The sequence below is a fragment of the Ambystoma mexicanum genome, chromosome 5q (genome assembly GCF_040938575.1).
Source record: "Ambystoma mexicanum isolate Mex_15411 chromosome 5q, UKY_AmexF1_1, whole genome shotgun sequence".
In the NCBI taxonomy this organism is placed as follows: Eukaryota; Metazoa; Chordata; class Amphibia; order Caudata; family Ambystomatidae; genus Ambystoma; species Ambystoma mexicanum.
Window position 1 is genome coordinate 884,407,283 of NC_090933.1, and position 21,031 is coordinate 884,428,313.

At 44.1% G+C, this 21,031-nt stretch overlaps 1 protein-coding gene across 1 annotated transcript in view; it reads left to right on the forward strand.

Annotated features, from left to right (window-relative positions):
- The window catches only part of LOC138497739 (neural-cadherin-like), a 609,504-nt gene that overhangs the window by 570,651 nt on the left and 17,822 nt on the right, over positions 1 to 21,031 (forward strand). The window contains exon 32 of the mRNA XM_069621376.1: positions 4,439 to 4,593. Coding sequence (XP_069477477.1) covers positions 4,439 to 4,593 — 155 coding nt within the window. The remainder of the gene's footprint in view (positions 1 to 4,438; positions 4,594 to 21,031) is intronic.

Below are 21,031 nucleotides of genomic sequence, written 5' to 3' on the forward strand. Positions count from 1 at the left end.
TCCGTGCCCCAAAGAATATACTGGTTAAGCGCCTCCCGGGAAGTGCCTGCTAGGACTGCTTCACCATAGATCGCGGAGCCTCAGCATCCAACTAGGAGGACATTCTCTCTACCACTGTCCCAAAATGTATGGGATTAGTATAAGGTCAATGCAATGTGCTAAACCTTCCACCACATGGTCCCTGCCCATCCAATTAGGGGCACCCCATCACAGACCCTGGATTCCACACCCCATGCACACAGCTGCACTTGTCCTGACCATCTGAGGCCCTTAAACAACCCTTCCTTTCTGCCGCTAGTTCCAGCTCCCCCCCTCGCTGAAGCCAACCAGGCCAGTTATACACCTATTCCGTGGCATTGGTCAACGCTTGCTTTTTCCCATTGGTTCCTGCTCCCACCTTTGGCTACAGCCAACCGGGTCCATTATACTCCTTTTCCGTAGCATTGGTCACCACTTCCTTTTCCTGCTCCCACCTGTGGCTGCAGCCAACCGGTCAGTTATACACATTTTCTGTCGCATTGGTCACCACTTCCTTTTCCTGCTCCCACCTGTGGCTGCAGGCGACCGGGACTGTTATACTCCTTTTCAATGGCTTTGGCCACCACCTCCACACACCACTTTCTTTTTTTGTGCTCTGGGTTCTTTGTACACCAATTGAATGTCTTGTGCCAAGTGGGCGTGTCCGACCAGGATGCCACAGCGCCACTTGGTGCAGGATCCCTCCTCTAGCCCCTTCTCCTTTGACCAGTTACCCACCGCCTTCCAATAGAGCCACCCTTGCATGTTGCCGGGGATTGCTGGGATTCTTTTTTAAACTTTCACATCTACTTCAAGGGATCACGAGCACTGGCTTTTTGGTGACTCGCATCTGTTTCTTTGGGAGCTAGATCTTTTTAAATCTCTCTCTCTCTGGCTTAACTCATTCCATTTCAGAGGCACTAGTCTGTTCTTCAGGCTACCAGTGCATGGGGACCTTGCTAACATTTAAATCTCTTGTTGCACAACTATCTTCCTTAAGCAGAGTAGTGCAGGTAAACCTTGCTTTGCTATTCTTTTTTGAGTATGGGTATTTTTCTCTTACCAAGTGAAGCCCAGACAGGCTGGTGGCAGTGCAACATTTATTTCTATTTTTCTCGGAGTACTCCTATATACCTCTGTTTTACCGCATTCAGCAGCTTGTGCACTACAGAGCTCAAAATGAATGGCCATGTTGTTTAAAACCTGTCTTTGTGCTTGCCTGTCCTTTTGCCATATTCCCCCAGGGCAAGCGTAGGATGGGGCCACATATGTGTACCCTCGAAGTGGACTCTGTCCAGATGTTTGGAACTGGTTTGGACTGGGCAGGGGTGTGCAGATTACCCCAATACACCTTTCAAACTTTTTATGTGAGGTCATGGCTTTACTGGAACTGGCTGTTCATTATTTGGTAGCCGCCCAGAGGTTTGTATGTAGCAGGTCCCTGAAAGGTGAGCAGGGTTCCACTCAATCCAGGATGTCAGATATTAGGATATGACCTGGAGCAATTCTTCAGTGGACCACTGGAACCAAGTATCCAAAACACAAGAGGCTACAGAGGGAATCTGAAGGAACACTGCTGGGACCACCACTGGCCAAGCCATGACACTCTGCTCTTCAATCAACAGGGAAGGCCTCCCACAGTGCAACCATCCCTAACATTTAAGTTTCTTGTCGCACATTTACCTTCCTTAAGCAGAGTAGTGCATGGAAACCTTGTTTTGCTATTCTTTTTTCTCATAGCAAGTGAAGCCCAGGCAGGCTGGTGGCAGTGATACATTTATTTCCACCTTTGTAGGTGCACTGCTATACCCCTCTTCTTTACTGCATACAGCATTGTGTGCACTACAGTGCTCACAATGGTTAGCCATGATGTTTAAATCCTGTATTTGTGCTCCCCTGTTTTTTGCCCATATTCCCCACGGGGAAGCATAGCATGGAGCCGTTCATTGCATTTGTAAACGTCCTATTTCCTCAGCTAAATCTTGCAACACATGATCATGACACTGACTTCCTGCACACCAAAATATTTATTTTAAACTGCTGTGTTTGATCTTCAGATAAGTTCATGGCCTTGCCAGCCAGTACTTGTCTGACAACTTTCGTAAATATCTGCCTTCCCGATCCCTTTGCTCCCAAATTAATCTTCTGCTGTTAGTCCCCCCTTTGAAATTTAAGACCAAAGGATGTAGGGGGATTGCTGTACTTGAGCCGTGTCTGTAACTCTCTTCCTTGTGTTCTGCACACCTTGGAGTGATTAGGCTCCTTTTGGAAGGCCCTAAAGACCCATCCTTTCCATTAACCATTGCTGTGATCCTTTTAATATTCAATCAGTTCCAGAAGTAGTTTGCTCTTCCCGGACGCTGCAATATAAATGAATAAAATAGAAATTTCTTTGAAAATCGTGACTTAACCTGTTGCCGGGATGTCTGGCAACCTGGCGCTGTGAAACATGCCATGTATCCCTGTCGCGGTGCTGAACATTGCTGCTCTATACCAAGAGGAGGAAACCTCCTGGATCCTGAGCCTTGTGGTCCTTCTTCCTCGTGTTGCAGCCCCACTGCAGGGCTACTCCATCTGCTTGCCATGTCTGGGGAGTAGCAGTAGACCATCATCATCTTGGGAGTCGCTGCAGAGGTCCTTCTCTGACTGCAATCAAGTCCAGCCTGATGGTGACCTTAGTGGTTATATTGGTTATCTGAAGAACTCTTTGCACCCTCAACCCCTGAACCTCAACCCTGCAGTGTACAACACCCCAACTTACCTTGTGTTATTGTTCATCTTGAGGAGCAGCTTTCGAGGTGCTGGGTTGCTTACCTATTTTGTTGCCCTCCTGGACTCCGTTCATTTCAAGGGGCACCCTGCAGCTGCCATTTCCTTGCTTTTGGTGGTGGAGCCAGAGCATAGGAATCCTGACTGGGATTCCCAAGGATGATCAAGATTGGCAGCTGTCCCTTGGATCACTGAATCTAGCTTCAGCTACCCCATTGATTCCCCATTCAAGAACTCTAGACAACTTTTGAAACTCCTCCAAAGTAGCCTAAACTCGGTTGTTCACCATGAACTTTGTGAAAGACTTTCTTAAAGTTATGGATCAGACTCATTTAGTTTAGCTTGTGTTGACTGATATTGCTGTACAGCATTCTAAGCTTGATCATTTGTATAACAGCCCCACCCCCTTCACTTTAGGTCATTGTAACAATATTGCTATTGAAAGTGCAGTGCGTGCTTGCCATTATGGACCCTAAACTGTGATTGTATATGTATATAAATAGTTTTATTTAGCTTTTATACCTTAATGCCTATGTGTTGCTAAATGGAGTATTTGTGTACGCACCTGCATGGGCAAGCTAGTGCTCGACAACCTGTTGTGTTTGTTATATGTAATTTACACAAAACCCCTGATCTCCTTGGTTTAGGCCTTTCTGCTTAGCATCGTAGTGAGAGTATGGTTAGACATTTGTGAGAATCCTTTGCAGGTCCACTAAGGTTGGTTCCTAGAACCCCAAACCAGGAGGGGTTCTGAGCAACCTCCTACAAATAGCCAAGACACTTCGGTGTAAAGTGACTTCCCTAAGAACATTCAGAAACCTGAGATAGAAGCAGTATTTGAACTCTTCCATAATCATGTCTCTAACACCACTGCCTAGTTACTGTAAATGTCCCCATACTAAACATTTGAGTCCCTTTGGGGACGTGGAATCTCCACCCATGCAGAATTTACAGCACAGTGTATGCCTTGAGAATGGCTGCCACATCCACCAGCGCATCTCTGATTTATGAACGAATGCACTTCAGAATGTGGCTTTTCCCCCTATGCTTGTTCCCCAATGCCTCCGACCAGAGGAAATCCCAACGCAGGCAGGGGATTTGCACAGATCAATACCTGCATTTTCCATGTCTGCAGAAAGGCTCCTGCAGAGCATGAGCATTTCTGTCATTTTTGCAAACAGGGCTGTGAATGCACACATAACACCCATGTGGGTGAAGGATTGTCATCAGCACTTCATCCACATGGGCAGCAGGCTGTCCACCACAAACTGTCACCCACATGGTGCTTGAGAGCGAATGCGTTTGTCACTGTGTCAGTTGCCCACATCATACTGTTTCATGTACAGCACCCCATGTCAGTGTTGTTCCTTCTACAATTAATGTTCTCTGTAAAGCATTCTGTTGCTCTGTGTAGCTCTGTACACACTATATCAAACATCTAAGAAAATACCCTACATTTTGCTGGGGTATCCTAGGTGTCTATACAAGATATACAAATGAATTTATGGGAGGGTGTAGATACTGCAGTGATTAAGCCTATGAGCTTTGTTAAGTTTACAGTGACTGCAGATTCTATTCTTCCCATGTGGTCTAAACGCTTGACGCTCTCTTATCCATACATGTCACTCAGCTCCTACTCCTGTCATTTCAGCGTTGCTGGTCTCTTACACAGTGTGGAGCCAATGGGGAAGATCAAATTTTCGCAAAGGTGGTGTATACCACATTCCTGTTGAACATGAAAGCTGGGAAGATATCAGAGAAAACATCCTGAATTACAACGAAGAAGGTGGGGGCGAACACGACCAGGTATGGTGCCAGCACACTCATTTTAAATTGCCCTGCAGCTGTGACCTGGGCAGCGCTTTTCATGTACACTTGTCGACTCTGCATTGTCATAAGGGCTCTCCACAGGGGAGGGTGCGGAGCATAACAAAATAATGGAATCAAGCAGTAGAGCCTGTCAGTGTGCACTTCACTGCTAGTTAACTATCCAGTATTGGTATATGCATATATATAGGGCCTCATAGTTTTGCCGGTATCCTGCGGTAATTTGGACGGGATATCGGCAAAACTGCCTCACCATTTCCACCGCCCGATATCCCCGTGGGTTCCCACTCCATGGAGTCCCATAGAACTCCATGGGATGAGATTGCCAGATTTACCGGCACCGGTAGTAACAGTGCCAGTGATTCTGGCATTTATTTGCCGGTATAGGCCTGAACTCCCAGGCGGTCGGGCATGCCAGGCGGTCGGGCATGCCAGTAGTTCACTGGCCCCACTGGAAAACTTGTGTTTTCGCAGTCTGGAAAAAATGCTGGTGTGTGAATTACTGGCTAAGCCCTGAGGACCGAAGGGCTGTGGATCTTACTGTTTGCTGTGGCGAGTGGAAGGAGAAGGAGAAGAAGGTGTTGAGGTGCGTGTGCCTATACCTTTAACAGCAGCTGACCTGGTCACCTGACTTTGGTCACAAGGTATATAAGGCCGCCTCTTTCACCCTTGTGGCGCTAAGCCCTGAGGACCGAAGGGCTGTGGATCTTACTGTTTGCTGTGGCGAGTGGAAGGAGAAGGAGAAGAAGGTGTTGAGGTGCGTGTGCCTATACCTTTAACAGCAGCTGACCTGGTCACCTGACTTTGGTCACAAGGTATATAAGGCCGCCTCTTTCACCCTTGTGGCGCTAAGCCCTGAGGACCGAAGGGCTGTGGATCTTACTGTTTGCTGTTTGGCGAGCGGCGTACGGCGATATCGCACAGGTTAACTGTTACCCGAGAAATGGATCCATCAAATCTATATACGTCTAAAGTGCTACGAAGGACTAGAACACAAGTAAGACAAACAGCAATGACTACCATGACCCAAGCAAACATCATCAGAAGCAACAAAAAAGTGAGTGAATACTTTTCTTGTGGGTCGCAATCTGGTAATACTGACTTAACTGACGATAACGCTGCCACACAGTTGGAAGAGGTGTTTGAACCCGTGCAATTCACGGACGAGGTTGCACCCATTAAGCAGATCTCGCCATCATCCTTGGCTCCTCCAGTGTTGGCTGAACTCAATTCACCCCCCCTATCCGCCCCATTTTTCCATGTGCATCAGGCGGAGGAAGAGGGGTGCATAGTTATAACATCCTCGAAGGAACCGAAGGGGGCAAAGAATAACCTTGATTTGTCGAGTAATACGAGCACATCTAACCTGGATGAGCCGACTAGCAGTGGCGCCATGCCGCCAGCGATGTGCACGTCGGCTGTTGACGGTGCGGCTGGAGGCGTCCCGGTTACAGAGGGGGCCGCAGCGGCCTGGTGGTCCAGTGCTGCGTCTGACTCTCCTGCCGCGGCGCTCGTTGATGACGCAGGTGGGCCGGCCGATGGGGGCGTGGCCTTCAGCGGCAGCCAAGGTCACGTGGGGGGAGGGTAATGTGGGCGTCCCGGGGCTGGTGTTGCGCCTGGGAGATCTGGCTGCCGCGGTGATTGACGCAGCAGCGTCTGCTCGCCCCGAGATCCATACGGGGCTGTCCAGTGGAACAGACAGTGCTAGATCTGCCATTAATAAAGCTTTGAACGACAGCCCTTTTAAGGAGCCTAGTGGGACGACCGTTTGGCATCAGAATTTGAGCCCGCATACACCCCACGTTAAAGAAGCTGCCCCGTTGGGCAATGACAAAAGAAACTCACTAGAGGTCGTCTCGGCCGTGTTACAGAATCTGATTAACTTAAATAAATCTAGATCGTGTAAACGGCCATCTGTATCTACCCTAACAGCCGAAATATCTCCAAAAGCCCCTCAGAAAAGATCTTGTATGAATGTCACCGAATTAAATCGTGATATATGGGGATCGAGCAACTACAAAAGAAGCAAAGCATGCACTGCTGAATCGCCTGAGAGCCTTGTTCAATCTCAAGTTGGTAACGTTGTCGATTCCCAGAAAAGAATACCGATCCCACACACGAGCGGTCACTCTAATAACAGGAAAACCCAGTTCGGTGTAAGGGAAAGTTTAACTTGTGAAGAGTCGTCTGATGATTCGGAAACGTCCGATTCCTCAATGGGAGACCGTCCCTTCCCAAAGATAAGGAGGAAATGGGCCGGAGGAAGGCGTTTTGTTCCTGAGACAGAGAGTAAGATAGCAGAAGATCGAACCGCTTCCTGTGTTCATGTGCCCTCTAGCGATCTCATGATGGCGCTTACATCGGCAATGGCAATCTCGATGGCACCCTTTACTAAGTTATACGAATCCTTGAGCGACAATGTCAAGGACGTCACTACGTTACTAGCCTTGTTGAATTCAAAACTGATCCATCTTGAATCAATGCAAGAGTTGGAGAGACATAAACAAGAAGATGTATCGCATCAAATTTTGGCTGGTATCACAGCAGTAAAAGAGGCAAAAAAGAATGACATGATTGACAAAAAATTATTCGCTGAGGTTGCAAAGGAAGCCTTGTCCTTGTTTCATAGATCACATGTTATCAAAAAAAGCGAAGACCGGCTGGGCGACGAAAATCCAGAAGCGCCGGGAAGTAAAGCCCTGCCCACTAATGTGAATACATTTGCAAGTTCCTCACCGTTGGCTAAGATGTCGCCTCTATGTTCAGAACCAATCCACCAATTGAAGCAAGTCCTCCAGGATGATAAGGCAGTTGATGCCATATCAAGTGAGGTGATTAACATCTCACATGAATCACTGAAGGACAGACCATATACGCTGGAAACGGAGGCGCAAAAACAAATGACTGTGAGTGAACCTCGGGATAAAAACGTTGGCCAAACACCTTCTCTTGATATTTCCTTTAACACAGCATTTCTGCAAACAAAAAATGCATTCAATCCAGCTTTAGGGGACGTGCAAATGGCCTCCTGCACTTCTATAGTACAGAAAACTACAGAGTTGGCCCCCGAGCTGCAACTCGCAAAAGTGGCAACTCCAAAGCCTGTAGGCTTGTTTTCCATCTTCGGAAGCTTAGACAACGAAGTGCATTCGCCTATACATGCTGGCAGAAAGTCTTGTAACGTACAATTGAAAAAGCAAAAAAACATGCCTGCCAGAAAAAAATCGCAACTAAAAGGAGCTCGCAAATTTCTGCGGAACTTAAACATGTTCCAAATAGTTGACAAGGCTATTACAACCAGCCTGAAATTAGCGGACACTATTAAGGAGACTCAAAATGCTAATCACGAACTGGATGACTTAAAGTCCAAGGTGTCGCAGAATCCGTCGAACGTTGAGGACTTAGTCATACAAACAGAACTCTTGAACATGTCAGTTTATGAAGATAACTTCGAGCCTGATGATGAGGTGAATAAAACTACTGATGACATATGCGCCGTTCAAGAAGTGGTTACTTCGTTAGCTGGTAAAAACATAAGTAATAACTCTCAGAATCCAGCACCAGAAAACCAAAGCTGTCCTAAGTTGGAAGCACAGCAATGTGAAACTCCTTCAACTTGCCCCATTCGAGTAGCCAAAAATAGAATTTGCGAGATTATGCCACAGGTTAATGAGGAGCCTGACATAATCAGAGAGCAGAGGAGTCCAGTTTTCCTGACCTTGCATGCGAAAAGGGAAAGACAAAGGCTTCAAGGCCTACTTAAGTCTCAAAAATCTGATCTAACTGGGCCACTTGCCAAAAAAAAAGAATTCTGTTCAGAGGTGTCCCCCGTTTTTGACGCCATTACAGAGAAATCCCAGAAACTGGTCTTTCATAAGGCCTCCCCGGCGACACTAAATCTGAAAAATAAGACAGCGCCGCATGCTCCTAGACAAACAGAACCCTCATTGCTGATCAAATTAGTGCTTGAGCGTCTGGAGGGCGAGGAAAAACTAATTTTGAACAGAACCAATGTGTTAAAACTGCTTCACTATGTACCCCGACTTCGCTCTTTGGAGTCGAAAGACTTGAAAATAATCGAATTTCCTGAGGAACGTCGCACCGATAAGGTGATTCTACATGTAAAGTCCAACTTAATCGCAAATGTAATCTTGGAGGCGAATGAAGAGCTACTATCAATGGGTTTCGACACGTATAAAGCGAGAAACCCGGAACAACGAGAAAATGTTAAAGATGCGACGACAACTGAGCTTGGCGATATCCAGCTTCCTATGAAATGTACGTCTAAAGCTCACGAAGAGGCGAGAAAACCAGTTCAAGGAGAATTAAATCGGCAGGTCCATCCTGAACAGATCGATCTCTCTTGCACGGCCCAGTTTCCATCTCTTCCGTCCCAAGGCTTTATGGCGGCAGAAAAGAACCCGCAGAGTCGAATTGTCCCAATTGAGAGAATTAAAATTACCATTGAAAATGGGAGATGCCCAGGAAATTACGTGCCACCACAAACAAATAATCAAAGGGAACCCGAACGGGCGGAAGACTGGAAATGGATGGCTGTGGCCTTGAATGCTCATTCGATCAGCTAACGGCCAAATACTATTACCGAGCAGGAATGTTCCTTTGCCTCATGGAACACACGCGGTTTTTTACATCTTCTAAACAACAATTGGGCACAAGACCTACAATTTATTTGTTTACAGGAAACCTGGATGTGTGAACTACCAATAGCTCCAGAGTACGAGTGTGCGCTAAATCCAGCGATTAAAGCCGAGAAGGGCCGTCCAGTTGCAGGCCTGTTAACAATGATCAAAAGATCATCGGGCTACCGACTGCACAACTCAGTCAATTACACAGCATTCATTCAAGTCTGCGAGATACGTAAAACTGCTGCTGCTGCCAATGCTTGTGATGTGATCTATATCATTAATGTATACTGGAACCATCAACGGACTGGTTCACTGCCATTCGTCGACCAAATTACTGCAATCCTTGATAAGTTGCTGGAATCAAGCAGTGGAAGCGCAGTGATAGTTTGTGGTGATCTAAACATCGATTTCTTCAAACCTCAGAATTCCTCTAAAAACCGTTTGGCAGAGATATGGAGAGAAGAGATGGAAGTGAGAGGGCTCGCGATGTTAAACGGTCACACGCAGGGTGACATTCCAGCTAAGTCCACATGGCAGCGCGATGGGCAAAGTTCCACTATCGATTACATGTTTGTATCCGATACATTGCACAGAAAAATAAAAACTATGAAAATCCGCTCAATGCCCAACAGTGATCACGATATGCTGGAACTAAGATTCCTTGACACGAAAGGCCCGCAATGCAATAAGTGGAACTCCAAAGTATTGGTGGAAACCAATCGCCTTCGCTTAAAACTGAAAGAACAGGACGTGATGAAGATAAGCAGCGAGTTTAAGGCAACGACGAAAGAGGTTGAATATACGCCAATTCTGTCTCGGTTCAAAAGCAGGAATTTTGGTCTCAAAAACCAGTCATTTACGAAAAAACATAGCTTTGAGCTTATGATAATGCAACGGAAAAGATCCATGAGAGCAGAGATTCGAAAAAACAATCAGGGGCCCAAGTCTGAAATAACTGCAAAAAACAAAACGGTTAAACAAGCCTATAAAAACTGGCTTAAAAGTCATCGAGTTGTACTACAGCAAAACGACGCCGAAGCAATGATGAAGATTCTCAGGGATAAGAACAGTGGCGAGTTCTGGCGTACCCTCAACTGCATGGAAACCTCGCAAATGGCTCTGCAAGCGTGCCCAGTATTAGAAAAGGAGTGGGTCAAGCACTTTATAGACCTATACTCCAAAGACGTTGTTCCAATTGTGCCAATCTCCAACATAACCTCATTGAACCTACACTTTACCAAGGATGAAATCCGAGAGATAATTGTGAGAGCTAAAAACTCTCGTGCGCCCGGTCCTGACGGGTTATCTAACTGTATGATCAAACAATTTCCTGACCTATGGACTGATCTATTTACGAGAATCAACCAACAAAAGCAAGTCCCAATCTCTTGGAAGACTGGCATTATTGTGCCGATCTTCAAGAAGGGGAATAGAGCATCACCAAAAAACTATCGCCCGGTGGCCTTGCTTGATGTGTTGGGTAAGATTTTCGCATCTCTTTTGCAAGTGCAACTGACTAACTGGGCCAAAACAGCGAAAAAAATAGATGAACGACAAGCGGGCTTTGTGAAATTTGTTGGATGCTCGCTAAACCTGCTGATTCTAAATCTGCTTAAAATGGAAGCCCTAAGAACGAACACGAGAGTGTATCTTGCCTTCGTCGACTTCTCTATGGCCTTCGATATGATCGATCGTGAACTGTTGTGGGAAAAACTAGAGTTGTGGGGTTGCCCGGTTGGCCTACTAGCGGCAATTAAAGATCTCCACACAAACACCTCAATTGCCATTCGGCTGGATCCTTCAGGAACGTTGTCTACCCAAATCAAGACACTGAAAGGAGTGAAGCAGGGTTGCCCACTAGCAGCCGCGATTTTCAGTCTATTCATCTCCGATATCGGTGAAGCGATTCAAACAGTGAGATCCTTTCCACCTAATCTCAATGGATCGAAGATAAACTGGCTGCTGTACGCAGATGATTTAGTAATCCTGGATTTAACATCTATCGGGCTCCAACGCAAACTTGATGCTGTACTGAACTATGTTTGCCAGAATAATTTGAAGATCAATACATCTAAAACAGAAATATTGGTGTTCGAGAACTTGAAAACAAGTCACAACTCAAAAGGCTCAAAGTTTGTATGGTCTCTAAATCAAGAGAAATTGCAGATATCAAAAAGTGTAAAATACCTTGGCATGACACTTAATTCCAGTATCTGTGAGGAGCCTTGGGTGGCCGATTCAAAAAGGAAATGTGGCCAGTTGGCCTGTCAAGGTCTGGTAATACACAAAAAATATGGGCAATTTTCAATGATACCATTACGCAACTTTTATGAACAAAAAGTAGTACCAATTCTGGTATATGGTGCAGAAAATGCCTTTGGTTGCCCATCAACACATTGGAGCTCACTAGAACATATGTTCTGGTCAAAGACCCTAAATCTACCACCTGGAATCGCAACTGCCTGTATACGGTACGAATTAGCATTAATCTCCTTGCATGCGAGAATATGCTGGAATCAACTTGCACTATTTCGAAAAACGTGTGTAGAAGCGGGAATATTTAAATTCCAGATATTTCACAAGGCGGCATCAGGAAGTCCAGATATCCTTTCTCAATGGATAAAACGCTGCGAAGATCTTCTGGCGATCAACAACATCAGCTTGCAAATTCTCCATAGTAATCCTGCGGCCGCAAAAGTGCGACTATGGCGTGCTGACTGGATAAATACATGTCGTGAGCGATTGATGGCTAACGCGATGACAGACTCTCCTACGAAAGCAAGAGGGTACAACATCTTGCAAAAATACTTGTCCCGCTTTCCAAACGCAAATGCAAGAAGATTATTTTTACTGTTCCGGTTGAATGCATTAAGAACCAAAGAGCGAACCAGTTATTGGGCGTGTAATGCGGGACTAACCTCTACTTGTCGCTTTTGTGATAAGGAGCTAGAGTCCTTAAAACACTTAGGGCCTCATTACACGGAAGGCGGTGATCCAGGGTGCTATTAGCACCCTGGACCATGCCGGTAAATTACCGGCACCGCCTTGGCGGAAAGGGGATTTACCGCCCCATTCCAAGGTTGGTGGGGCGGTAAATCCCCCTTCCGCCATTGCCCTTCCCCATTCCCATTTCTGCCCCATAGGGCTCTATGGGAATGGGGAAGGCGCTAATTACGGCACCGCAATTTTGCGGTGCCGTAATTAGCTCCGAGGTCCCTTAGCGGGTTGGTTTTTAACGCCTGCAATAAGCAGGCGTTAAAGCACCAACCCGCTAAGGGACCTCGTAGTAAGGCGGTAATGGTTAACGGTCACCGTTACCATTAACGGTGGCCGTTAACCATTACCGCCTTCCGTGTAATGAGGCCCTAAGTCCTCTTCTGCTCAGCTCTAAGAGACGCTAGATCAATACATCTGGGCCAATGGTCAGATGCAAATCGTTCTGCGTGCGCAGAGGAGTGGTGGCGGAAAATGTGGAATGGACTGGACATGAAACTAATCTTGCCCTTGACTTCCTTTCTGGCTATTGTCGAAGCGAAATTAAAAGAGAACGCAGGTTAATAATGAGCCTGAGAAAAGGGTTGAGAACTCTTAAAAACCATCTGCAAGGGGAAATCTGGGTGACAATCTCTGTTCGAAGGTATGGGGAGAATGAAATCGATCCAGTCAGGGGCATTGATAAAAGATGACGGAGTCGGTAAAACTCTTGTTTTGTGTAGACGTTTGTGCAATATTTTAAAGGTTTGTTTTAAACCAATAAAATTAAAATAAAAAAAAAAATTACTGGCATTTTTACCAGTATTTATTTCAGACCAGGGAACTCCTAATGAGCCCCATAGGGTCACATTACAAACACTAGTGCAAATGCAATTTTGAATGACGTACACAACATGGCAAACATTCCCTACTGCAAATATCTATTGTTTCAGTGCATTTCTTCCTGCTGTTGCAAATACCATGTAAAACAACATTACAATGGTGCAATTTATTCCACGGGTGCCTTATAGTGAAGAATGCTGGTACCTGATGGGCGTTTTGGCAAAAATAATAGTAAGCCTTCCAGCTAATGCCTCTTTTGCAGTAGAACATTTTGGTCAAATAATGGCAGAATGTTCTAATTTAGCGTCAGTAGGCTAGGCACGTCACTCACTCCTTGCTCTGTCTTTGGTGACAGGTGCACATCAAGACAGGCTTCATGGATCATGGACATAGCTCGTGGAAGAGGTTCTTCACAGAACCAGTTGCTGTTTTTCACTCTCATCGCATTTCCATGACGCAAAAGGCTTTGACGTCATCCTACGTGGCAAACAATAAAACCTATCGGGTGGAGGGATTAGTTAAGGGAACATATATACCTATATTCTGAATAAGTGTTAATAAAATCATTAGTTGTCCCATATCTGGTAGGCACGCCTTAAATACACTCCACGTAAAATACAGATAATAGCATAATACCAGCAGTGGATAGGCTGCTGCAACAATGTATGGTACATCATTATTTAGACCCTTATGATTGGTTGGCACTCTCTTCCAACCTTCGACATTCGGCTCGTTAACAGCACGTAAGCAACGAAACCCAGGTGCAGGGGAACAACGTCAGACAACTGCCTTTCTTAACTAATTAGCCTACCATCTCTCATCAGGCCCCTAAGACAAGGCTTCTTGTTTGTAGTTCACCTTGCTGGCTGTTCTTTTCTTCTGAACTTTCAAGGGAGTGAAGGTACTTTGCTATCTTCATTTGGAGCTTTATGAATAGGCCTTGTTTTCTGGTCATTACACCACGTGTAAGGAGACCATGATTTTGTGTGTTTTGTCCTTCTATGTAAGGCTATTTAATTCAATTATATTGGGTGCTATTACTCCTCTTGGCCTCTGGAGACTTGGTTGCTCCATCTTGCATACACTTTCTGCATCTTTAATTGTTCAATAGATGGCACTCATAATTATTCACTCCTTTACTTAATCTGAGAGAAATATGTCTTACGTAGATGGCTTATCCTCTCCAACACCTTTTGTTCCTTGCAGTTGCCTCTTACTGTGGCATCCTTGATCTTGAGCCAAGCAAATACCCTTTGTTCTCGTACAAAGCTGTAATCCAGCATCTGTCAATTCTGCAGCCTTGGTCTCTCTCTCAAGATTTCTTGCTTACTATTACACAATGCCAACGTCCATTTTCTTAACCTGGCTGCTTTATTCGCGCTATATTTCCTACTTTAGCAGGCTTCTGCGTTGTCTTATCTACCTTGCGTTTCTGCTTATATACATCTACTACATCTCTTGTCACTCATCTTCTATTTGCCTATGGTTTTCTTCATATTCACACATATATTTATTTTGTTGCTTCAGTTACATCCTTCATTCTTTGGACATCTATTAATCAGATTCTATGCGTCTATATATCTTCTCTCTTTGTGACGTCACTTCTCTTTTGTCCAACTTTACTTATTGTTCTTCTATGTCTAGTCGTGTCTTCAGACTCATGTCTGCCATTTCAATTTGAGGGTACATTCGGTACGGTTGTCTGAGCGCATAACGTCTGTCAGACCTTCAATATGGTATTGGGATGATACCAGGTGTCATGCACAGTGCTTTCTTGCTGTTCTTCCAATATGACAGAGGTGAGGCGGTGGGCTCTGTAGATGATGGGCCTCATTACGAGTAGGGCGGTAAGGGGTACCGGGCACCGGTAAGGTGACCGGTGTTGGTAATCCCTTACTGCCCTACTACGAGTCCCCTTTGCGGGTCCCTCCTTTAACGCCTGGTCTGACGGGGCCGGTTATGGGAAATCAGAGCCAATAACGGAACCACAAATTGCGATACCGTTATTAGCTACTTCCCCATTCCCATTGAGCCCTATGGGGGCTCAAATGGGAATGGGGAATGTTTTTTTCAGTGGGGACTTACCGGTCCCGCAAAGGTCAGACTACACCGGTAAGTCCCGATTGAACGAGACTGGTGCCGGTACCGTTATTGGAGGCAGTCATGGCGCAAATAGCACCATGACTACCTCCAATCTCGGAATGAGGCCTGATGTGTACATCTGCCTCTCTACATCACCCTCTAGAAATTTCAAATTCTTCAGTCTGTCTTCCAGTAATGTTGTAGTTGTCTGTATCTTTATCTATAAGTGCAGTTGCAGTTAAGACTTTTGTAGAGAGAGCCTGTGAACACAGTTCTAGTGCTCGAATCTACTTTTAACACAAGGCACATTCCTACTACTTCTAAAAAAACTGCAAAATGTGTTCATGCTCTCCTTTCTTTAAAAGCCTCAAGCCTTGATTCTGGAGAAGCAGTACTTTCCTCTACGATACATGTCTGCTCCAAATCAAGGCTCAGTTATTACATTTTTTTCAGCGGTCCTTAAAAAGTACATCAATCTGATCAGATGCTATGTCGGTGATATTCGGTAATGCAAGTCTCTTGAGAGGCTCTGACCTTAGACAGTATATGTCAATAGAAACATTCAATCCATCTTCAGAAAAAGGGCGAAGAGTGTTTCTGCCGCCACAGACTTCAGTAAAGAGGCAACCTGAAAACCTTCTCCAAATGCTAGAGATGCGGATTATGAGTTCTTCGCACATAAAGATTCTGCCACTATCATTTAATTTGTGATGACGAATATGTCCAACAAGGGTAAATAAGCCTGGGGCAGAAGTCCCAGCAAGATTTATGAGCCCTAAAAGCACTTTGTTTTAGTGGTTCTAGGGGGAGGCTTGCTTTAAAAGAAAAAAAGGGGTACATTGCGATATTACCGTGAAGGTAGCCCAAACTAATGTACCCTACCTTCCTGATTTGATTTTTTTTTATTCTTTATTTTCATTTTATAAGTATTAACAATAGAAACAAAGAATATCTGAAAACAATTAAACTCAAATCAATGTATAGTTACAAAGGTTGCATAGAAACTAAGATTAACAACTGCTAACTATATACATAAACCACTAATATATACATACCGCACTCCCAGCCCACCCTATATATCTTCATATATATATATATATAGAGACTAGTATGAATCCATGAATTTCTCACACATTTTTATCAAAGAGAGAGTTCTTTTTTGTCCTCCCGTATATCAACCTCTCCATTTCCGCTAGTTTGTGTATTTCATCAATCCAATCCTCAATCCTCGGGGATACTCTTGATTTCCAACCTCTCAAAATCATTTTCTTCCCCACTGTAGCACCTCTAAATAGTCATTTCGTTTGGCATGTGGTAAGTTCTCCCAACAACTCATCTCCTCCCAATATCAGTGTTTTAAAATCTTAAGCAATCTTCACCCCCAGAATTTCTTCTGATATTTCACCAATACTCAGCCAGAAATCATGCACTCTCCCACAATCCCACAACATATGCTCCAAAGTCCCAGTCTAATGTACACATCCCCAACAATCATTTGTGTCAGAAAGACCCCTTTTATATAAACGCTCCAGAAGACTTTATTCAAGATTTTGATTTGTATGGCCCTTTCACACAAACTAATCAAACATAGATTGACATTTCTATCAAGTCTTTTACTCCAATCCTCACGCAGCTGACCATTCTCCTTAGATCCTGAGACCATAGGCCTCATTACGAGTCAGCCAGTCCGGATTTAACGGTACCGTACCAGCACCGTTTTCGGGACCGGCTAACTCCGAGTTATGTGGCCATGTAGTGTTACACCCTGCCAGGACTGACCTGGCGGGCGTAACGGCACCGGCCGCACAGGTCATTCCTGTGGGACTCCACGGGAATGGGGAGTAACGGAATGCCAGCTCTGGAATTACCAGACCACCAGGGCTGTAATGCCCCGGTGATTCCGGCAAGTCCAGAGCCGGTAAATCCCCGCAAGTCTGGCAGTACCCTGCCGGTTATTTCCTGGTACGGCTACCGCCGGACTCATAATAAGGCCCAATGTGTTTATAGATTCTACTCGCCAAACCTCCTCCACCCATTTTATTATTATTGTCATCAGAAATAATTTCAAAATTTAGCCCATTTCCAGAATCCACCTCTCGAATAGCCTTTTTTATTCTCCGATAATCCATGGTAGAAAAGTTATTAATATCCCATTTATTCTTAAATTCATTTGCTGTGAGCCACTTCCCTTCTTTTTGCAGATCCCCGATCCATCTAACCCCCCCAAAAACCATTCTGGCCAAAACAATGTTTTCCCCTTTTCTTTAATCCGAGCGCTCAACCAAATGGAAGCATCTGGGGCCTTAAGATCATCAATACCCAGTAAACTTGCTAATTCTTTCCAGGAGCGTCTTAAAAATTCAGTTGTGGGATTAAACTTACTCCCTGGTTTTGTTACTGCTGTCAAAATTGCCCTAGACATCAATTGCCCAGTAGCTCTGGCTTCAGCTATCGCCCAATTATTTTGATTATTTCTTAGAAATGGAGCACAAAATTGTGCCACAAACGCCAAGTGATAGCGTGAAAGTTCGGAACACCCAGACCACCCTTTTCAATGGGTAATTGCAACTTCCATAGTTTTAGTCTCTGAGACTTGTTATCCCAGATAAAACTCTGCATGAGTCTATCAAACTCTCTCCAATACTGTGGGCCAATGTTCAACTGAAGCATACCAAGCACATAATTAATCTTAGGTGTTGAATTCATTTTTAAGGCGTTTACCTTCCCCCATAAGGAAAGGTTTCATATTTTCCATCTCTCCAGGTCTAGGGCCTCATTACACGGACGGCGGTAAGGGTTTACCGGTACCGGTATTTACTGGTACCGGTAAACCCTAATAGCACCTTGGTCCACCGCCGTCCGTGTAATGAGGCCCCTAGTCTTAAACCTTCGTTCAATTCTTTTAGATTTTCGTGCACCATTCCCTCTATATTTGGCGTTAACCATATTCCTAAGTATCTCGTACTGCCTGGACACCATCTGAATCCCATTGAAGTCAACCCACTGTTTATTACATGTTATAGTCAACGGCATCACTTCCGACTTTGCCCAGTTCCCTTTATATCCAGACGCTGCATTGAAATTTGACAAGATTTCCATTAAGACGGATATTGAGTGCTCTAAGTCTTTTAAGACCAGCAATAGTTCATCGGCATAGAACCAAAGCTTCTGGTCCATGCCCCAACAACTTATCCCACTTACTCTTCCTTCATGTCTTATTGCAATGGCCAATGGTTCTACTGCAATGACAAACAAGAGTGGGGACAGCGGGCATCCTTGTCTAGTACCTCTTTCCAGTTCAAATGCATCCAATCTCAATCCATTTGTATTTATATCAGCAGTTGGTTTTGAATACAATAATTTAATCCATGATATAAATCTCTCTCCTAGGGCCATTGTGTGCAGCACTGTATACAGATATTTCCAGTTAACACAGTCAAACGCTTTTTCAGCATCTAAGGACAATAACCACAATATCATCAACTGACATTGTTTGAATTAGTTTTCAGATGTTACTTGAAGTATGTCTTTTTTTATAAAACCAGATTGATTTTCTTTAATAAATTTTGGAGGTAAGTTTTCCAATCGCAAAGCTAAGATTTTGGATAGAACTCCATTATCCGTGTTTATCAAACGAATAGGTCGATAGCTAGATGGTTGAGTCTCGTCTTTACCTTTCTTTTGAAAAACTGATATCATAGTATGCCTCGTTGTTTGAGGTAGTAGGCCATTTGTCAGTGATGATTCAAACATATCTTTTATTAATGTCAAAACTGAATTTGGTAGAATCTTGTAGAATTCAGCTGGGAGGCCATCAGTCCCAGGAGATTTCCCTGAATTCAATTTACTGATAGATCTCCTTATTTCTTCAATCGTCATCTCTCCTGCCAGAACTTCTTGCTCTGTCTCTACAATCTTTGGTAACTCTAGGTTCCCCAAAAAATGTCACCAATTCCTGACACTGTTTGTACGTTGCTGTATAATTCTTTATAAAAATTCTTGAATATTTCATGAATTTCTCTGGGTTTGAATGTAATTAAACCATCAGGACCTCTAATAGAAGTATTGAAATAATAGCCCTTTCTGAATCTATTTTCCTGAATCGATGCGCCAGCCATCGATCACATTTTTCCCCTTTTTCATAATATGAGCATTTTATTTGATATAAACTCAGTTCTTACTCTTTCTGGCAGCATCTTGTTCATTTTTGTTTTCAACTTGCATAACTGTGTAGCATTCTCTGACTGCTTTGTTCCATTAATCATTTCCCGTGAGAGATTCCTAATCTGTATATCTAAATCGTGCCTTTCCTTGTCATGCCATTTTTTATGATGCTCGATAGACTTAATAACAACCCTCTCATAGTACACTTGGAGGCTTCCCACACCGTCTTTGCATCCACCTTTCCAGTATGATTCTCCTCAACAAAGCATTCAGCTTCTGAGACTATCTTCTCCAAAACCTTTTTGCAATTGAATATCGATGTGTTCATCCTCCATATAAACATTCTTTTCAACTCATAATTTAGGTTCAAATACATTTCCACTGGTGCATTGTCTGGTAAAAGTATATTTACAATCTTCCTTGGTTTATAATTTTCCGTCAATTTACCTGGTGTTAGTGTCATATCTAATCTTGAAAAGGAATCATGAGCACTAGAGTAGGAACTGTATTCCTGTACTGACGGATGTCCTAATCTCCAATTATCTTTTAGTTTTTGCTCCTCTAGCAGAGATTGAAGTGACAAGGAATGATTTCTGTGTGATCTACACCTACTCTTGTCCATATTTTTTATTTATTTTTTATTTTTATTGTTTTAATCAAATGAATGATTTTTACAAAGCGTTGTCTATGGCTCCAAGTGGCTTTCGGATTAATTTTCTCATGATTAACTGGAGTTTTCAGCCGACCATCGGCCCTTTTATCATTTCTTTTCTCCTTTTTGTAGCAGGTCTACGTATGTGGTGTAGTAGAGACTAACAGCTTAGAAATTATTTGTGTTATTTAGCAGATTCCATTGTTTATTCCATTGTTTAAGGAGAGTTTACGAGTTGGATCATCACATGTTGGAGTATTTTTGATGTTGCCATTAGCCACATCGGCTTGTCGCCACTGATCATCCTTGACCACCAGCAGTGTTCCGGCTCCAACGAAGGATCAGACGCAAAATATTGCATGTAATATGTCCTGAGTTGTTCTGTTTCCGTGCAGCTGAGGAGAAGATGTCGTATTGTTTCCTTTTCGTTTGTCTTATGACAGAGTCTACAATTGCTTGTGTCTGAAAGTCCTCTAATAGCTTTGATTTCGTTCGTTGGAAGGAGGTTAAGCCTCGCTCTTAGGAGGCAGTTTCTGGCTTGTCTGCTCGGAAATTGTTTGATGTAGCCCTGAAGTTCATTCAGTATTTTTATGTTTGAGGGCAGATGAAGAGTTTGTTTGTTTTCAGAGGCTTTTGACAGGGTCTGTATCCAGTCTAGTTCTTTAATTTTCCTCTGGATTTTTGTCGGATTTAGGAGCAGTTCCTCCTCGTCGCTCTCAATTGATTTCAGAAGGGGAGTGTATCTTTCCTCCAGGTTTGTAGCGTCTTATTTGTGCCTGCTACCAGCTCAGTTTTTATTAATTTGTACAGCAGTGGGCTTGTGGGTAACAGGCATTTTCTGTATAGTCTCAGGGAGTGGCAGTTCATAGTCCCTTGTAAGGACAGATGGCTCAGCTCTCTGCGGATCGAGGCTACTGGCGTAGAAGAGGGTAGGCCAAGAACTGTTCTCCAATAGTAGGCTTCCAATTTCGGCCATATATCGGCCGGTAGCAGTAACATGGCTTCGCTCCATAGGTTATTGATGGTACTGCTTTCATTTTGTAAAGGTTTATAGCTG